This window comes from Talpa europaea (assembly GCF_964194135.1).
Source record: "Talpa europaea genome assembly, chromosome: 4".
Classification (NCBI taxonomy): Eukaryota; Metazoa; Chordata; class Mammalia; order Eulipotyphla; family Talpidae; genus Talpa; species Talpa europaea.
Genome location: NC_140070.1, coordinates 74,277,192 through 74,298,032, shown reverse-complemented (window position 1 = coordinate 74,298,032; position 20,841 = coordinate 74,277,192). Strand labels below are relative to the sequence as shown.

The following is a 20,841-nucleotide window of genomic DNA, read 5'->3' as shown; positions in this document are numbered from 1 at the left end:
TGTTCTTTAAAAAAAAAAAAAAAACAGTCACATCTACCTAGAGGTTAAGAAAAAATAATCTTCCAGGTAACGTTATTATAATTTAAATTCTATTAACTTATGGAGTATCGTGCTTTGTAAAGTTGGATAATGTGGTTGCTACTGGAGAAGACAAATACGAGTGAGATATTATTCCTGAATGCAAGCAACAATCCATCTAATAACAAATTTACTGAATTTAGTATATGACAAAACATAATTAAAAAAAATAATAATGTTGGCCACCATTAGCCCATGGAGCACAAATTTGGCAACAAGCACTAATCTTTTCTTTCCTGAGTGTTGCTGCTAGCTTCCTGCTTTCATACCTGTGAAACAAAGCCAGACACTGAAAGACCCAAAAGCTAGAGAAGTCTTCATAAGGAATAAATCCACTTGATTCAGGAATTAAACCAGGGCATGTTTTTGCATCCAGGGGAATTCCATCTAAATCATAGCCTAGACATTCATGAAACAGCCTCTAGCATAAGAACATTCTCTCGTGGGGTAAACCTGGAATGCCTGAGTGTATAACCACTTCTCTATATGTATATATTCATGACTACAGACTTAATCTTCTCATTAATCAGAACACATGAAAATGCTTATTGAGCATCTTTTATATTTTCTGCCTGGTTCTGTGAATAGGCATGTGCACACACACACACAAACATACAAAATATAAGTCTGGTTTCTGCTCTAACGGTAGCACCTAGATAGCCCAAATTATCATGTTGGAAATAATCACAGGAATGCAAATGTACCAAAATGCTAGTTTCTATGCCAGGGCTGAAACATTACCCAGTTCTTAAATGATATATATATTTGGAAGCTTGTATATCACCACACAGAAATAACCTTTTAAGCTTAAAAATAGAGTCTTAGCAGAGAAACTGCTTTATTTCAAATACCAAGTACAAATGATCTTTTTTACCAAATAAAATTATAGAAGATACTATAATATTACAGAGACAACAATTAAATAAAGAATTGAGAGTCAAGGCTTAAAATGACAGCAATATACACAATTTTGAATTTATTTATTCATTACACAGTTGTTGAACACCTACTCTGTAGTAGTCACCATTGTGGCTTTATAGTTGCTTAGAATGCAATAGTTAGCAAGTGGTAATAATTTCTGTCCTATGGATTTTGTATTGGGCAAAATGCAAGATAAATAATGAACATTTCTTTAAAATAATGTATATAGTATCAGCAGTTGAAAAGTGCTATGGACAAATATATGAGGGCAAGGAGGATCATGAGTGCATTAGGAAGAGATCTCATTTCCTTGATACATGTGAGTGTGAGTGTGCGTGTGTGTCTGTGGGTACAATCTACGACTCAGTGTAATAAGAGAATGAGCAGTGAGCCAGACTTCTACACTCACTTCTCTCATGTCCATCCTTTAAACACTGATTTCCCTCAGGTATTTCAAACCCTGTGAATTCTCACTGGCTTCCCACCTCATTTGGTTAATGGTACCGAAGTCAAAATATTTGAGTTATCCTCTTTCATCTCCTATATCCATTACTGCATTTTGCTCTACCTATCTGTACCCTCTCCACTGTCAGTATATTATTTCACTCTGAGCACTTGTATTCCTTTGTCTAATTTACTGCAAAAGTTTACACCAGTCCTACCTTCATCTACCTTCTTGCTTTTAATTCCTTTTGCTTATCGGAATTGGAATGACATTTTGAAATGCGTTTTTATCTTGTCTCTGAACTGAAATGCATATTTATCTTGTCAGTGAACAGAAAATCTCACTTTGCACAGAATACACCATATTTAAAATATTAAGTTCGAATATGGCATAATGTGTGAAATCCACAGTCTCTAGGGCACTATAGGCCCACACGTACCTCCTCTGTGGACCATGCTCTGTGTCAACCCCCCCTGCTATTCCCCAAGATTGCCTCCTCTTGTATGTCCTTATTACATCAGCCTGGAATGTGTCTGCTGCCGTGTCATCTTTGTTGAGATTCATCTGTTGTGCCCTTCTTAAATTCTGTTTGTGTAAATATCAAAATGAAGTACCTAATATGAGGTAGTACAATTATCTTTTGTTTATATGAGGGTTAGCAATTTATGGCTCTTGGGCCAAATCCCATCTGCCATCTGTTTTATAAATAAAGTTTTATCAGAATACAACTAGACTCATTTGTTTACATTTTGTCAGATTGTTTTCCCTCTACAATGGCAGAGTTGAATAGTTGCCACAAAAAATCTATGTCCTGCAAATCCTAAAATGGTTACTATCTGATCCATTCCAGAAATAAAGTGTCAACTCTCGGCTTGCATGCATCTGACAATAGAATGTGAGATCCTAGAGTGTGGAAGTCTAATCAATAATTAATTACATGAATTTTCATTTTTTTAGTAAAGCAATAAATGTAATTTATTGAATTACATCAAGAAATTCAATCATGAATCAGTGATCTATCAAATCTATCAAAAAGTATCTTAAGAATGTAGGAATCAGTGAGTTCTTGAATAAATGTCAAAAGATATGAATTCAATCCTTGATTATAGAGAAAATTTGGGGTTCTCGTGATAATTTTTTTTCCTCTAATAATGTAGAAAATTGAGCTAGAAATCTTTTTCTAGTTCTCAAAAATTATAGATTTAGCTATCACAGATAAGGAAAAATGAGGACTGTGGTAAGCAAACAGACCTCTTCCTAACTTAAAAAAGACAAAGCACTGGTAATGTAATCCAGGGAGGATCATAGGAACTTTAAGTTGCTATTTTCATTCATTTGTTTTTCTTACTTCAACATCCCAATCACTTCTTCCAAAAAAATATATTCAAAATGCAAACCACAGCATAAACCAGGAAAAAGCAGAAAAAATCTGAAGGAAGGCATAGAAGATCAAGCCAAGCAGGTGGACAATGTCAATACCACATTTCCTGGCAGTGAGAAGTCAGAAAAAAACAGAGTTCAGACCTTGCTTCTCTTTTTAAAATACAGGCAATTCTTAGATCTATCCCTCCCTTCTTCCTGGGCCTCCAAACTCTTGTAAACTATAAATGGGGAGAGGAGACAGCCCATTAACAACCCTTACTGACAGGCCTCCCTCATTTCCCCCAGTCCCTGGACCATCCCTGGGCCCACTAGTAGTACATTTATTTTGTAGATTAGGAGTTTAAATAGATGTAGTATATGTAAATATTACCCCATACAGATATAGAGTAAGAGGAGCAGAGGAATTGGAGATAATTGCCACTTAATGATTTAAGTGCATTTGTCTATTTTTCTTTATATAAAAAAATTGTATTGATATAATCTGGAAGATAAATTTGGTTTTTGCATGTCCTAGTGTCTTTCTTTCCCTGGTAATATTTTCTTTTCAAAAATAAGGAAGAAATAAGCAAAAACACGTGCGTGTGTGTATGTGTGTGTGTGTATACATACGTATATATGTATATATAAACATGAAAGTATAACTAACATGATAATATATGACACATCATAAAATATTTTAAAATGTATTAATCACTGTAACCAGCATTGCATTTTGCCTCTTTTCTTATTGTTGGGCAGTAGCATCTATCTCACGTGCACTACATTATCTTAAATACACAGCGTCAACCTGTGAGATTGTTAGTTTAAAAAGACCTTAACACCTTTATCAGAGTAGCTGCATATGACCTTGAGTTCTTTAGAGACCTCTGACATACAAACATGGCAGTTTAAGATTCATATGGGCTAATAATCATGGTTCGCCTTCTTCTCTAAATACTTAGCATTCCAAATTCAAGTCTGAACGGAAAGCTAGGATATGAATTGTTAATCCACTTCCTGTTGGAAATCACCCATACATATGAAAAGTTCTTCAAAAATTCACTTTAAAAGTACTTTTTATCTGAGGGAATCAGTAGCATAAAAAATAGTATCTATTCCTTTTAAAACATAGATCAGACTATGAACAATTTCCATTTGACCCATACTTCAAATATCTAATAATGTCTCTACAATGTCAAATACAGAGATTTAATTTTAATAACTGTTATAGTGACAACACACATGGTTTAATTTCAAGGGAAAATAAAATAAGGAAAGTTAAAGATCACTAGATGCAAAATTTCCATAACATCTATTTCAGAGGTACCAGATAGCTGATACAGTTTGCTTTTAGATGGTTTAAATTTCAACAATTCAGCAACACTACTCTTCAATGGATGTTTTTATCAACAGTTTCAGTAGTAAGTGTGCTGAGTCTTAACAGCTTTATTCTGAATGTCAAGACTTCAGACATTTTCTCATCTCCGTTTTATTAAGAGTGTTTGAGGGCTTTAGGAAATTTCAGCACTCTCCAGTGTTCATGGCATCTGGAATAGAGTGAAGATTCTAGAGCCAGACTACTTAGGTTTGAATCCTTGTTCTGCCACTCACTCACTGTGGAAACATGCACAAGCATCTCAACCTTTCTCAAACATCTCAGCTTCCTATTCTATATAATGCTGATCTCATAGAATTCTTATGAGAATTAAATGAATTAATACATGTAAAGAACTCAGAATGATGTTCACATATAGAAAGCACAATCTTGAAAGAGTATTCATTTTATTACAGATGCATATAGATGTATATTATATATTTCATGTAAAGTATAATATGTATATTTTGTTTGCTTATATAGAAACATATATAGCTACATAAATTATAAATCTATATTCCACATTTGATGTGAATAAACATCATTTGCATTGTAAGATTTTTTTTTTTTCCTTTTTGGTTTACTGTCTGTATATCAGAATAGGAACCATGGAGAGTGAGATATCAGGGTCTTGCTTCCCAGGTAAATGAAAAGTGTGGTTACCAAACAATAATGAAGAAAATGAAAACATGAAGAAAATCTTTGCAGAATCTATAGCGCCAGTCTATTTATTGTGCATCTGACAGCATATCATGCATCATCGCCTCTTTTGCTGAATTATCATATGGAGTCAATATTGAAAAAGGACATCAGGAATTCCATTCATGGGCCCAGTTTGCATCTCTGGCTCTGGTGGTCCAGAGCCCCTATTAATAACTGTTGAGGCTCTTAGCATTCTGAATGTACAGTGAAAGAGGATTAACATTTCTGTGCCAAAGAACACATGAATATTTCTTGCCGTGGACATCTTGTTTTTACCAGATTTAATTCAGTAGACTTCCATTGCTTATGCTGGGATTTATAACATTTTACATTGTCACTATCAGGGAAAATGTTGACAAGTTTATAGAACTGTATGCTGAAAGAAACATGGATGAGGCTTTCTGAAAAATGTCACAGAATTCCAAATTCACTATTTTCGAAACATGGTCTTAAGGAACTATATACAAATGTACTTAATATAAAGGATCTGTTATCTAAGGGAAAAATGAATTTTTAATAGGTCAGACATGTAGAAATGTAAACTAAAATACCAAAAAATATATATGAACATAATTTTAGATCCCACAATTGATTTTTAGCCACTATAACTGAAGGTGGAGGAGTGCATTGCACAATTCTGCCACTTACAAAGTTAGGGCTCAGTAAAGAGAGGCACATCTTAGAACATTACATCATAGTTGTCTTGACTGTAAAATTAAAAAAAATACAACCCTGCAGCATAATTCACCAAATTATTTGTAAGGATAATGAGAAATAGTATGCATAAAAATTCTGAAGAGGAAGTATTAGTTGCTAATTATATGATATTTGCTTTGATGTATTTTTTTCTGTAGGCCAGGACTTCTCAACATAAGTGAACCGGCCACACAGCCTTGGTTGGCAGACACGTGGCCGAATACTGGCAACAATCACAACGACTGCTCCATCAATTGCTGCACAGCAGGCAATGGGAATAGCGACAGCAACCTGACCACCTACAGTCGCCCAGGTTAGAGAGACAGGGCCAGCTCCATGTGTCCGGGAGCAAGCCACAGGGAGATGCATGTCCTTCCCCTCTATGTACATTGCAAAGGAGAATTTGCTCAGTATTTTCATGAAGTATTAAGTACTGTTCAGCAAACTAGCCTGACTCAAGTAGTTTCTCCATTCCCATATCTCCACACCTTACCTTTCACCAAAAAATGTTTCCTTGTTTGTAGTGAGAATGGAGAATATGAATTTTAGAATAGGTTGCAAATAAGGAATAAGTAAATTCTATAAAATTATTCATCTTTATAACCAACTATATAGATATGACTTGTATTTGTGATTATTTTGAAAATTTACAGAATAGTTCAAAAGGTACAAAAAAATCTATAATTGGAGTGAACCAAATTTTTTATAGCAAGAACAGTAATTACAAAATATTCTAAATGAAAATTGACTAAAGATCAATATCAGATTTTCATAGGATTAAATTAACTCTTGAGGATATAAAAAATAATGTGTCCTTTGCAGGTGTATATGCTTACATTTATTTTGCAATTTAATTCTTTGGTTCAAAAATATGAGTATTTTTATGTTGTTAAAATTTCATGCTGAAATTATAGTAAAATATGGATATAGATATAGATATGCAATATTTAAGGGAATGAATAGAAAATTGGAAATGATTTCTTACAAAAAATACTAAACAAAAGCAACAAAAAACCTCTGTATTTACAACACAGGTAATGTTAACAGAATTTTAAAGAATCAAAGATATATCTGTGGAATTTAAACAACCCATGGAATTAAGGAAAAGGGAAACAGAAGATGCCCTTTAAGTAAAAACATTATGCATCTTAAAGAATAAACCATAGATTATAGATTTATCCTTAAAATAGAAGTTCTAAATCTCTACTGGATATGGTTATGACATAGCCACATCTCCAAGTCCATGTTCTCCATCGGTCTACATTCTAGTTTTTCAGACAGATAGGTGCTCAGATAATTACAAATAAAAGGAAAACTATGCTGAACACTATTGGAGAGAAAAATGGTGATACCCATTTAAATTAATACATAGAACTGCTTTGTCCAATATGGTAATCTCTGGCTAGAGGTGGCTATTTGAATTTGAATTAGTCAAAGTAAATAAATGTTTGTTATTGTACATTAAAAAAAATGAAGTGCAACAAAAAATTCAGTTTCTTGTTTTTACCAGCCAAATTTCAGTGTTCAGCAGCCATATGTGACTAGTAACTGCTGTATTGAACAGTGCAGTATGGAACATGTCCTTGATCTCAAAAAGTTCTGTTGGATAGCACTCATATAGAAGGAATGGTAAAGAAAAAGATCCCCAAATCTATTGCTTTTAATAATATTTCTCAACCACTATTGAAACTTAACACCTACAAATTGAAAGTAAGAATCACTAAAAACCAGATGCATCAAATAAACATACTTTCTGACTGCTGTTATGAGATGAAGAATATTTGAATTCAGTGGGATAGATAAGTTGCAATTTTTTCTTGATTATATTCCTATTTACATATTATTAGCAAAATTGTTAATTTATCATTTTTAATCTAGCTAGTTGAAAAACAATTTGCAAGTTGACCTGTTCTATTGGTCTCACTATGAGCTATGTTATTGAAATAATGATATTTTTACCATTTTAACTTGACTATTTTTTATTAAAAATGTTTTTAAGTTATAATTTTAGTTCTTTCTAATGTTTTAAGATTTTTAACTATAGGCTTTAAATATTTCTATACATATCAGGTAGTTCTTCATCAACTATTTCAATGAAGGGAAAATTGAAGAGAAATTGAGACAGTAGGCATGTTAAAATTCCATTTCAGGCTTTATTTAATTAATTTACTCTATTCCTATGATTCATATTTTCATCATTTTATACTTCTTGGGGTGCCATTATAAAACCATGAAAAAATGATTATACAATGTCCTTTCTGAATAATAATTACCCTATACGACCACAAGATAAACTAATAAAATGTTGAATGCTAATTACTAACATTTTGCCTCCATTCCTCCTATCTTGTGAGTAGAACTATTTTATAAAATACTGAAATCTCAAGTTCTTTGATGTAAGGACACAGTTTTTTCCTTTGGATTCTCAACTTACATGGCGTGGTCTTTTGCTTCAGCAGCCCACTAGTGGCTTCAAATATTTTAACTCACAACTAGAAAATATAAAGTAGGCAAATATGTCTATTCAAGTATGTATTATTTCAGTGGAATTCAAAATAATGAGGTTGTTGAAGAAAAATTATCTTCAATTGAATGAATTATTTAGTATATAGCACTAGTAGAATTTCAAAATTATTTAATCTGTATATAAATTCTGTGTATCCTGTCTTAGTTTCTCAATTATAATTGGCTTTCTTTAGAAAATACATATGTAGGCTTGATCTTTTTTATTGATCTTGCTTAAGCTCATTTGACTTTACATAACAATTTTACCATGATTCACAAAACTACTTACAACAGAATTTAAAGGAATAACCATGCAGAATGATTTTTTCCTTTTCCTCTTCATTGCACATAGCTGATTGTATAGCCAATTATAACAACCAACTGGATAACAAACAAACAAATCTGATGCTCCCTGAGTCAACTGTTTATGGTGATGTGGATCTTAGTAACAAAATCAATGAGATGAAAACCTTCAATAGCCCAAATCTGAAGGATGGGCGTTTTGTCAATCCATCAGGGCAGCCCACGCCTTATGCCACCACCCAGCTTATCCAGTCTAACCTCAGCAACAACATGAACAATGGCAGTGGGGACTCCAGCGAGAAGCACTGGAAACCACCTGGGCAGCAGAAACAAGAAGTGGCACCGATTCAGTATAACATCATGGAGCAAAACAAATTAAACAAAGGTGAAGAGCTTTAACTTTATTCCCATCCTTTTCTGTATTGGTATCCTTAACCTTCAGCACTGGATAGGAAAACTTGCCTGGGACTAGCAAGTGAAATCTTTTGTTACTAAGGTCTTCTTATTCCTTTGGTTTCAAAATTTCCGGTGTCAAAGAGTTAATTAGCACAACAATAACCTTGGAAAATTGATTTTATAATAATATATAAGTATTTTCAAATGGTTCTGAGATTAATTTAAATTTAATCGTAGGTGAGGGATTGCTTAGGACAGACGATCTTTTATTCATAAGGCAGATGTACAACCGTCACAATACCTCACATTTAAAATAAATAGACTATCCCATTCTTTCCACTCGAGAATGGAAGATAATTGCTTCTACATGGTCATATGTACGAATGGCATTTTTAGATCAAGCTAAAGGAAAATAATTAAATTAACCTTGGACCAGAAAAGTGGTTCAATTTTTGTATTTCTCCTAACTCATGTGCTTGCTAAGACTGCTGCTATGTATGACTTTAGAATCTGCATTTCTTTGGTTGACCTGATTGAAGTCTGTCAAGATAGAACTTAAAATAAATTGAGTTTAGTGTTAACTTGTAGCAGCAGAATAGTATTTTATGGCCTAAGGGGAATGTTTCTCTATTGTAATATGTGTGAGTTGGAAGAGATAGGTATTTGATTTCTTTGTAGTTCTTCAGGCTACTGCTTTTATAATGTGATTCGCAAAATTATACCTGTAGGAGAAAAGGGATGGCTCTAATTAGAATAGATTGGGGGCATTTCTGTACAAATGTAGATGTACAGGATGCATTTTATTATAGATAATTAGAGCCAGATCTGTTTTCTTTCGGTTTCAGTTGCACCCTTTTATTTTCAAAAATAAAACATTGCTGTTGTAGATTGCAAAGAAGATATGTTAAGACATTTTATTTGATTAAGTTAGTATTATATATTTTAATTTAATAATGCAGGCATCTAGCTTTATTCCAAGTTTCGACAACACTTGATTGGTATTGTAACTTAATTCAATAATATTTATTAAGACTCTTGCACAAATTCATGATGAAGATGAATAGGAAAGTTTCTGCAATGATAGACTTTAAAGTGAGGATTCAAGCTATTGTTGCATTATTTCTCCATAGGATATGACTTTAATGTGGGCTTTGGAAAGCTGTGACAGTTCTCTGCACAAATATTTCAAATCCCTGATTTATTGTTTATACTCCTTATAAACAGACTTGGTATGTCAAACTGTAATAAAGGCCCTGGAATGCAACTAGACTGACATTATTTCTCAGTGCATTCCAGGGGTGAGTTTATCATTTAGATATTCACAGTTGCCTAAGTAAGCAGAATCATTTCTATAGCAGATTGAGATACTTTGTTTTTGTTTATGTATATATTTCTTACTAGATATAATCTCACCAACAAGTTTCAGTTTTAAATTAACTTGTTATTTTATGACTTGCAAACATATTTTCCTGATTTCTTATTGTTAAAATATTTGGGCACTGTATTTTAAAAATTAAGAAGTCAGGCAAATCTGATTTCTGCCTAAGCTGATTTATAAATATTTTGAAGAGAAGAGTTAGTCTGCCATATGATTCATGTAAATGAAATGATGCAAACAATTTCTGTTTTATAAATTTTATGGGAGATATGTTTAAAGGTCTTGACCTATTTTTGACTTGTCCTCTTGTACATGAGTGTATGTCTTAGCAAGTGATCAGCATGGTGGTTTACAAGTCTCATTGTTGGTAAATGATCGAAGAATCAAAGAGAAAATAAATGTTTAATTTTTTCTTAATCTGAAATTTCTAGATTATCGAGCAAATGAGACAATTCCTCCAACTATCCCATACAATCAATCATACGACCAGAATACAGGAGGATCCTATAACAGTTCAGACCGAGGCAGTAGCACATCAGGTAAGTAAGGGGGACCAGAGAAAGTCAGCCTCTTCTTTAAAAAGATGGCACATTCTAAGATCACCCGTTGAATGCTAATGAGCTGGTATATGCCTATGGCACATCTAATCACATTAGGTAGGCATGCTTATTTTCTCTGCAAGTTGAAGACTAGCCACTCATTAAACCATTTTATGTTCTATTTAGTTAAAAAAGATTGAGGGTCCTATTTTCTTTCTTGTTAATGAGCTTTAAGTAAAGCAGAAGCGTGGACTTATCTCTGAAGGCAGTTGAAACTTTTCTTCTTCATTTCCTTAGGTCAAAATATAGTTTAAAATATTGCACATATAATTAATGTAATAAATAGGTTCCCACTTGAACCAAGACTATAACAGCACATAAAATTTGAGTGTACTTGAGAAATTCAAAAGCCTAACAGACAATAACATTAAGATACAAGATCTAGGAGGGCTGCCTCAGTTTATAAATCTCTGTACTATCCCTTAGTTCTTGCTCTAATACCTCAGAAAACAGCCTCCCAAATTAAGTCTGTGAGTGCCTCAGAAGCCACATGGAGGCCCCTTCCCTGTGGTCTTCATGCTGTTGCAGCTGTTTGCCAGCTGTTTTCTTGATAGGGGTTACAGATGGGAGCTTGCTGGTACTTAAGTCCTGTTTTTCTAATTAAAGGCGCTTCATTATTAGAACTAACATGTGGCAAGTCACAGCACAATGAGAACAAAACCAATTGATTTTAACCTAGTGTGTTTCTTGAGAAAGGGTAGAAATATCATCTCCCACCAACTGAATTAAAGTTGTTGAAAGGGACTTTGAACCCTGTTCTCTATCCCTTTTCTGTAATGAACATGGCACTTGAATCTTGCCATGTTCCCTTGACTGAGGCTTGGTGATTTGGCATTTCTACCCTGTGTTTCAACACTGCTTGAAACTGCACCTACTTGATTAAAGGCGGTTAGAAAGAGCTCTTCACCTTTTTATTTTGTGTTCTCTCTTTTTTAATTGAATAACATTGTGTTATAATAAAATTAGGTGCATTTCAGGTATACATCATTATAAATATCATTATATGTATATATTAAATTTATTACTCTGCTCTTTATCTTTGTAGATCTACTTTTATTCTCCTATCTGTTGTTTGATATCTTTAACAATTAAAATCTTTTTAAATGACTCTTATTTTTTTTTTTAAGATGTATTTATTTATTTGTTTGTTTATTTATTTATTTATTTATACAAGCACTGGGTATAGTCAGAAGCGCGGGAGGGTGAGAGTATTCACCAGAGCCAGAGCAAGGAGCAGAGCAGGCAGAAGGACCGAAGCACACTGCTGAGGGGAGCAGCAGGCAGCAGGAGAGGTCTGCGCACCATGCGGGACCCTCCTCCAGTGGCCAGGGAGCAGCCGGGGATCGAACTGGCGCTGCAAAGGCTGCGGGCAGCTTTGCAACCCAGCGCTCAACCGCTGTGCCACCGGGGAGGCCCGACTCTTATTTTTTAAAGCAAGAAAATGAACGAATTTCTTCTCAGAGTAGAAAGAAAATTTTCAAAGTCTGCATAAAATATTTTAATATTTGATATCTCATGCCATTTGAGATAGAGAGGGAATCATCTTATTAGGAAAGTATGATTCTAGATTATTATTGACTTTCTCCATCCCTTAGATTCGATACCTAGATTTGGATTTTCTGGTGCTATTTATTATTTGGTATTCTGTGAATATTTGGGAAACAGAAAGCTGTGAAGTCTGGTGGTAATTGGGGGAAAGACCAAAACAAGAAAATGCAGCGGAGGAGAGATTTAGGCCTCTGAGAAGGGGTGGAGGTGTTACAGTGAGATGGATGTCAGGATATTAAGAGGTAGGTGCTGGGTATGGACAGCTCCATGATACCTGCACATCCATTCCACTATGGGACAGCTGAACAGGGAAAGAGAGAATGGAAATGTACCAGCAGAGGCCTAACTGCCATATTTTGTTAATAACAGCCTGTCCCTCAGCCCACACTTGGTACAGTTGCTTGGCGGTGTAAGAACATCTGGCTTCACAAACACTGTCATTTGACTGAATATCCCCCAAGTGACTTAAAAATAGAAGGCTCATTGAATATACTAAGACCCGTTTCATGGACCATGTAACTTGGAACTTTTTCAGAGAGGTTGAAAAATGACCAAGATAAATCAAGGATCATATAAGAAAAATAATTATAGACTCATTTTCTGTAATTTATGAAGGTACCTAAAATATGTCATACTGGGGGGTGGGAAAGAAAAACTACTTCATCCCCATATATCCCTTTTCTCTTTTTTATTGTATTATTTTTTTATTGAGGTATGATTCAGAGGTACAGATTCACACTTCTTCAGGTATATGTTCCCAAAGTTATTTTAAAATAGATTCTCTAAAATGTATAGCTTCCTATGTTTAAAGAGTATGCCAAATCTAAAATCAGAACAGTATGGTACTTGAATAATTAGACTATTTTAAACTAAGAGTGTTCAAGCAACATAATTTTACTATAAGCCATAATTTTATAGAAACAGTGGCTAAAAACATTTTTGTCTCATTCTAAAAATCATTTTTCTGTTTCTTTTGTTGTTAGTTATATTAGTTCTTCCTGCAATTATTTTCATCTGCACCTGCCTTTCTGATGAAAACTAGTAATTTCATTGTGCCTAAAACATTTCAATGAACAAGTACAAATTATATATATTCAGTGATTTAATGCTACAATGGAACTCTAATAGATCGTATCTGTATCATATTGTATTTTAGGTTCCAGCAATTAAATAACAGAAAGGCACTTCAGAAAATATGTCTGCAGCTCATTTGTTTTAGATGATAATCCATAATGCAATTAATTGCTGTAAGAAGATCACTATTAATGATATGACTTGCAAAACTCATTTATGGTTTTATTGCTTTTTTGCTATTTATTTTGCAGTTCAGCTTGGCAATACTTTTTATCTCCTATTGTACACAAGTTCTTAAAATTAATGAAGAAAATTGTTAAACTCTATGTACATATATGAATTTTCAGATTATATTTACAGAAAATAATTAACCTGTGGATAATAAAGACATGTTAGAGGTTAAAAATAAAAGATATGCATTTTATTTCTTTTAAGGGAGTCAAGGGCACAAGAAAGGAGCACGGACACCCAAAGTACCAAAGCAAGGTGGCATGAACTGGGCAGATCTGCTTCCGCCACCCCCGGCACATCCTCCTCCACACAGCAATAGTGAAGAGTACAGTCTTTCTGTAGATGAAAGGTAAGAGGCATTTCAGAGCAGATGTAAGTGCAATAATGTGATTCTACAAACCCATATAAGGATTATTTAAGTTGTCACCATGGGGAAACTAGTTCCTAAGTTCCATGAACTTTTATCTCTGAATAAAAACATACTGATAGATCATCAGGACTTACACACCCTTCTCCATGCTTCCATGAAAAGGAATTTATGCATTGGAAGCTTCTAAGAATCTAAGTAAGATTCATAAAACTAAGAATCATGAATATATGTGCATATGTGTATGTGTTCATATGGATGTGTGTAATATATATACATACATATATGTGCATATATGTTATTCACATATACAGTCAGCCATCACAGAGCAATGAGGATACATCCTGAGAAACATGTCATTAGGTGATTTCATTATTACGCAAACACATTAGCAGTGGATTTGGTAGGCTTAGGAGCCATGATGAATGAAACAACACAAAATTAAATCAAGCACCTGGGAAAATATTGCTATCAAGAAATGTGCTAAATACAAGATATATGGAGCTGTTACCAGCTAACACCTATGTGTCATCATAGTTAACCTAATTAGGCAATTGGAATTAGGGGACTGATTGAGGAGTTGTTATGTGGCACATAGCTGTACTTTTACATTATATACGTTACATATATATGTTTTGAGTAAGTGAATTTGCAAAAATGGAATCTTCAAATGATGAGGGTTGACTGTATTTATTTTAGAATAATTTGTTTTCTAGTCTTCAGTAACATTTATTGCCGTTTTAACCCACCAAAAAGGGACTGTAATAACGTAAGTGGATATAGTTTTTTTAAAAAAAAAATCAACAGAAGATGTAACTGTGCTGCAGAAAGAAAGATTTATTTGAACTGGGAAGAATGAAACTTCCTGGTCTGCTGACTTTTGTTCTTGATCTTGGCAAATGAGAAGATTCTCAATCAAGGGGAACGGTTTTATGAACATGAGGACCACACAGATATACTGACTCCTGGAGAACTAAATGAAACACATGGTAGGCAGTGCAAGGAAGCTCAGAAGGCAAGCATAAGTCAGTTTACACAGACAGAGAATGTCTTGCTTAGACATTTATGTTTTATTCTCAAGGCAATTAGAGAGCCATTTATTACTTTGTAGCAAATGTATGACCTGGGAGTGATATGTACTATAATAAAGTAATGTTGGAATTAATATGTGGCTGGAGAATGAAAGGGTGACTGAAGTCAGAGATTAAAAGGTTATTGCAGTAGCACAAAAAACAGATTTGTTAAAAAAAAGACTAGGTTGTAGGGAAGATATAAAGATAGAATAGAAATAAACTGGGCAGCAGTTTGAGATGGAAGACAAGGAAATGAAAAATAATTACAAAATTTCTGGTTTGGAAGAGTGAGCAAATTGCTATGCTCTATTGCAGTTCCTATATTGTGCATATAGGGGCAAGAAGTGTCAAAAGGAAGATGGTGAGATTACTAAAGTAAAAGAAGATATAAAAAATACCATCTTTACTGAGTTCAAGTAAAGAAGGCAGGGAATAGTAATTGGATGAGAGAGACAAGGTGGTGACATGAGGTGGATAAGGAGAACAGAATTCATAGAATGCATTAAATCACTGCTCTTTTAATTGATAACTCTATGCCTTGTGTAGGAGAAAAGAAAAAGGCTTGACTGTTTCCAGATCCATGTAGAGCTTCTACATATTTATAGCAGAGGACATTTTGTCAATTGTCTTATTTATTGTGTTTTTCATTCACCATTCTAAATGCAAGCCAACTATTTAATTTTGCATTCAACTGCAGAAATAGAAATCTGTTATACTATCAGAGGGAAAATAGGCTATCTTGTACCAAATAAGTTGATCTCCAATATATTAAGGTTGATATAGAGTAACAAAAATATTTTCAAGAGTAATTGTTCTCATAGTTTAGCATATGGTCCTTGGGTAATCTATCAGGCCATCCTGGAGTCATACTTACATTCAGTTGGAGGATTAGAATGTGTCAAATACATTTGGGAAGCACTAAGTTAAACTATGTTAAATAGATTTCTTTATTGCAAGGTATTTTAGAGCCTATCCTATGCCAGCATAAATTGTAACCCACAGAGAGAAAATAGTCCATGTAACAATTCACAGACCTTTGTGGTAGTGAACTATTTTTTTTTTTTTCTCTTGAATGTGGCCCGGAACATTCAGATTTGAAAGACAATTCAAGGTTGGCATTCCTCTGATTTTACAAATGTTACACTAAGTGTCCTTATAACCTATTTTAGCTATGACCAAGAAATGGCATGTCCTGTGCCACCAGCACGGATGTATCTGCAACAAGATGAACTGGAAGAGGAAGAAGATGAGCGGGGCCCCACTCCCCCTGTGCGGGGAGCAGCTTCTTCTCCAGCTGCCGTATCTTACAGCCATCAGTCCACTGCCACTCTCACCCCCTCCCCACAGGAAGAGCTCCAGCCCATGCTGCAGGATTGCCCAGAGGAGATGGGACACATGCAGCACCAGCCAGACAGGAGGTATGCTGTAACTAGCCTTCTTTGACGATGAAACATTTTCTACTCCTAAACAGCATTTACAGAATACTATTACATAAAGTTATTTTCATGTCACATGACTTTTCTTTTTGCAGTATAATCACACCGTAAGCCCAAACAATTAGCATATCAAGTAATATTATTGATCGGCACATTAGATGAATTGATCACAGTGAACTTGCAACCATAAAATAATATGCATTAATACTCACCCACTTATGATAATTGCATTCATAAACACATGGAGATCGTGTAGTAAATATATGGGCTACTAATCTTGTAACTTTTTATTGATGATGGATGTTTTTGTACTTTACTTGTCCTTATGCATGGGTAGGTCACTTCATTGGTCTGTGAAAAATAAATTTTCTGTCTTTTAAAAATTAAATCTGCACAGTTTGTTTCCTTATGTTGGTAATGTTGCAGATGAATAAGTTTGATATATTCATTTTGTATTGACCACAGCTACCTTTATTTTGGTAGAGTTATTTGGTAAGAGCCCCTTTGTGCAGGATATTTAATAATTTATGTAATTTGTGTATGTAGATGTATGTGTGTGTGTGTATCTTAGATTTTTTAATATATAATCTGCTTTGTCAAACTATATATATATATATAAAATCATTTGTAACTGAGTATATTATTTGATCAGAAGATTTCATTCATTTATTGACTGAATAACAAAATTTGGATTATGCTGCTTGAATTCTGTAGATTAAAAACAATTTGTAACATTTATTAACTATCAATAAGAGGTCATCATCAAATTCCAATTATATATTCTCTAAAATAAAAGAAGTAGTAAAACTTGTTTCCATGTGACAAGGGGGAAGTTGAAAAGCCATACATTTAAATTTATGTGATTAACCCATGGAACAATGAAGACTGAGAATAAGGAAGACATCTCTTCTCCCTATAAAGGTCACAGAATATCTTTGCTAATCTTATTCGAACAAATGAGAAGCTAACTGCCTATTAGCTCTGAAATACCTCAGCATCTTCCTTTCAGCCTTTAGATTATCCATTTCCTCAGCAGTCCTCTCTTGTTAGAAGCAGGGCTTTACATCTTTACATCTTCTCGACACGTCTAGTGTTCCTTCTGTCATCCTCTGTGCCTTTCTCAAAAACAATAAAAAAAACAGTTTACTTATCTTGGCTTTCTAGCCGCTTGCTCTTTATTCAATCTATTGTCCCCTCACTGTTAACCAGACTTTTAAAACTTTCTTAACCCCTTCTATTTATCATGCTCTCCTTCTCTCCTCCTTCTTAACCATTTCTGTCTCCCATATTACTTCACACACCTCAGTCCACTGCATTGCAGCTTATACTAGTTTGCTTCTATCAGTCAATGAAAGATAACCTAATGGTCAGGCTAAAGACTTTTCTGTCTTAATCATACTTACACTTTCTGTAGAGATCGCAATTTTGTAAGATTTGAGAATCAAATGAGAGACTGTAAATAAAGAATCTGAAACAGGATACTCAGCAACAGGATACTCAACTGTTGTTCCATTCTTATGCTCTCATATTATCTCTAAGTTCAGCTATTACTTATACTTTGATGACATTCAAATTCATTTACCCAGATGAGCCTTTTCCCCAGATCACCACTGGACAATTTCATGTAGACATATCCAAAACCAAATAATTTGTCCTCACACTTGAACCCACCGAGCTTACTTTCTTCTCCTCCTTTGTTGACTAATCATCAATCTTTATTTATTTAGCCAACATGTTAAAAAATAAAATAGCCAAGGGAACAGACATAATCAGTCATCATCTTGAAGTCAGTTTAATTATCCGATTATTTATTTTCCTCTGTTGTATTCCTTCCATTCCCCAAATTAAGTAATTCACCAAGTCATTAGTTCTAACTCCAAAATCTTTTCTGGCTTTATTCCTTTGTTTCCATTTCTACAGCTGATAGAATAGACCCTCAGTCCCTATCTCTTGAAATACTGCCATATCCTTGACCTGATCTCCAGTTTTCCTCTCTTGCCTTTCCTGTCCAATCTCCATATTATCCTTCCCTATATAGAACAAGTGGTACTGTTGCTCCCCATTTGGAGTGAAGTCTCACTCTGCAGACCAGAATTCAATACAATCCTTTTCCCTTTGCTTACTTCTTCCCTCTCAATCCCTTCACTTAGGCTCTTTTCTAATTAGTCTGTTGGAAATTCCTTGAATTTGTCTTAAACTCACTAACATCCAGGTCAGCAATGCCACTTTCCAGCCCTTGGAGCAATGTTCCAGAGCTCACAGGAGAGGCACCACACCTCCACCTCTCTTGACCACACCCGATCCAATCCCCAGCTTGCTCAGTGTCTTGAGCACATGTGGGGTGCACATGCTGTTTCTTTGATTGCCTGACAACAGCCTCTCAACTTCCCAGGCCCTCGTGACTCACTCTTCTGCTAACCTGGAAAGGATCAGCCAAACCTTTTCTTTATTCTTTACAATGGTCTGTCCATAGCTCTCCTGCCATGCTAATCAGTTGCATTGCCATTTGTTTCTTGTATCTCTGTTTCTCTACTTAAATGAACAGTTCTTTCATGAATGATTCTCATTGATGAGTTCTACAAAGCTTTTTTCAGTAATTATTTGATGAATGGAATCAGATAACTACCAGTGAATCTGGAGTGGACCTCTTTGTTTGAGCTCATTATGAGTATGTGTTAAATGAGAAGTGCATTGTGTACCTGCCTTTAAAATCTGTTTGATTATATTTAACCTTCTTTAAAAGGTATGATTTCAGTGTATAAAGGCATTCAGAATGTCACTCCCAGCATTTTTTTTCTGGAGATAATGCTGGACACTAATAAGAAGTAGATGAAAGCTCATTAAACAAAAGAATATTATTTCTTTTTATGATGAGAGCATATTCTATATATGTTTACTAAGGAAATTTTGAAAACGGGTGAAACGAAAATACACTGTTAGGACCTCAATAAAGATTTCAGTCCTTCATCTTTACATCTACTCACATTGCTTGGAATTTATGATATGCCAATATTAATTTTATAAACTACTCTTTTGACTAAACAGTATATTTCCCATTTCAACACTTTTTTTTTTATTTAGACACTCATGTTAATATATGTGTATTCCATTTAGATTGTGTCTACCTTTTTGGTACTATATACAGTGCTGTTATTCCCATTTCTAGTTAAGTCCTTGAGTGAAGTGTCTTCCCAAGCTACTGACCTAGTCAGATGCCTGCCCATTCAGTAGATGACTTATGGTTCTCATCATCCTGCCACTCCCCTAATGATGTACTCATTATAGATAGCTATTTCGCCACAGATTTCATTCTAGAGCTTCAGACCCATATATCCATGTATCAGTTCCTGCAGTTTTACTGCATAAATATCACTCAGAGTGATACACATGTCCAGCCATAAAGGCACTTTCCTACTTCTGACAGCCATTTTCTCTTGCCTCTATTACTATAATGGTCCATAAGTGGTCTTGTTGCCTTTAGCCTTGCCCCTTCTCAATATAATCTTCCTGCTGCAGACTACAGGGGTGTTTTTTCTAAAATGTAACCGTGATCAAGTCTCTCCATTGCTTAAAATCTCTCCTTGGCTTCCCATTTCCCTTACACTAAAGGCAAGATCTCTTAATGTGACCATCAAGGCCCATTGTGAACTGACCCCTGCATGCCTTGTGCCTCCCCATCCTCAGTATTGCCACTTCTCTCCTCACTGTTCTTGTTGCCTTCACTCTACGTTTCTTCCAGTTCCTGGAATGATCAATGTTCTTATCTACCTTGAAGTCCTTTCACATCCCAGAGATTATCCTCTCTCTTTTTGGGGGTTAGCATTTATGTCTCCCTTAGTTCCGAGACTATATGTCAAATACTTTTCATACACTCTTTCCCTGCTGTCTGGACTCTGAGATAGGAGTCCATCTTATGTTTCTCACAACACCCTCGGCATCCTCTGTGATACATGTTTGCTAATACTTCATTGCCTTTGCACATTTAATTATTTGTCTTCTCCACTGAACTGCAAGTGCCTTTGGGCTAGGAAAATATCTATTTTATTTAGCTGGATTTCCAACATAGTGTCTCAATTCCTATTTCTATTTCTGCCTGTAACAAACTACTATAAAACTTAGTGACCTGAATCAACCATTTTATTTTACTCACAATTCCATGAGTCAGGAATTCTGAAAAGATTCATCTACACGATTCATCTCCAAATTACATGGCTTCATTTAGGCTGTTGGGGCTGGAAGATCTACTTTCAAATTAGCTTCTTCACTTGGGTGTCTGATGTGTCAGCACTCTGTGGCCTCTCTCTGTCCCCACACAAAGTCATGTCCTCTGGGGTCTCTCTTCATGTAGCGTG

At 34.8% G+C, this 20,841-nt stretch overlaps 1 protein-coding gene across 1 annotated transcript in view; it reads left to right on the top strand.

The window, feature by feature from the left end:
- Window positions 1-20,841, top strand: part of ROBO1 (roundabout guidance receptor 1) — a gene marked incomplete at both ends in the record, with an annotated part of 751,012 nt that overhangs the window by 697,861 nt on the left and 32,310 nt on the right. The window contains 5 exons of the mRNA XM_084232634.1: window positions 5,738-5,892; window positions 8,437-8,772; window positions 10,593-10,704; window positions 13,822-13,962; window positions 16,223-16,471. Coding sequence (XP_084088760.1) covers window positions 5,738-5,892; window positions 8,437-8,772; window positions 10,593-10,704; window positions 13,822-13,962; window positions 16,223-16,471 — 993 coding nt within the window. The remainder of the gene's footprint in view (window positions 1-5,737; window positions 5,893-8,436; window positions 8,773-10,592; window positions 10,705-13,821; window positions 13,963-16,222; window positions 16,472-20,841) is intronic.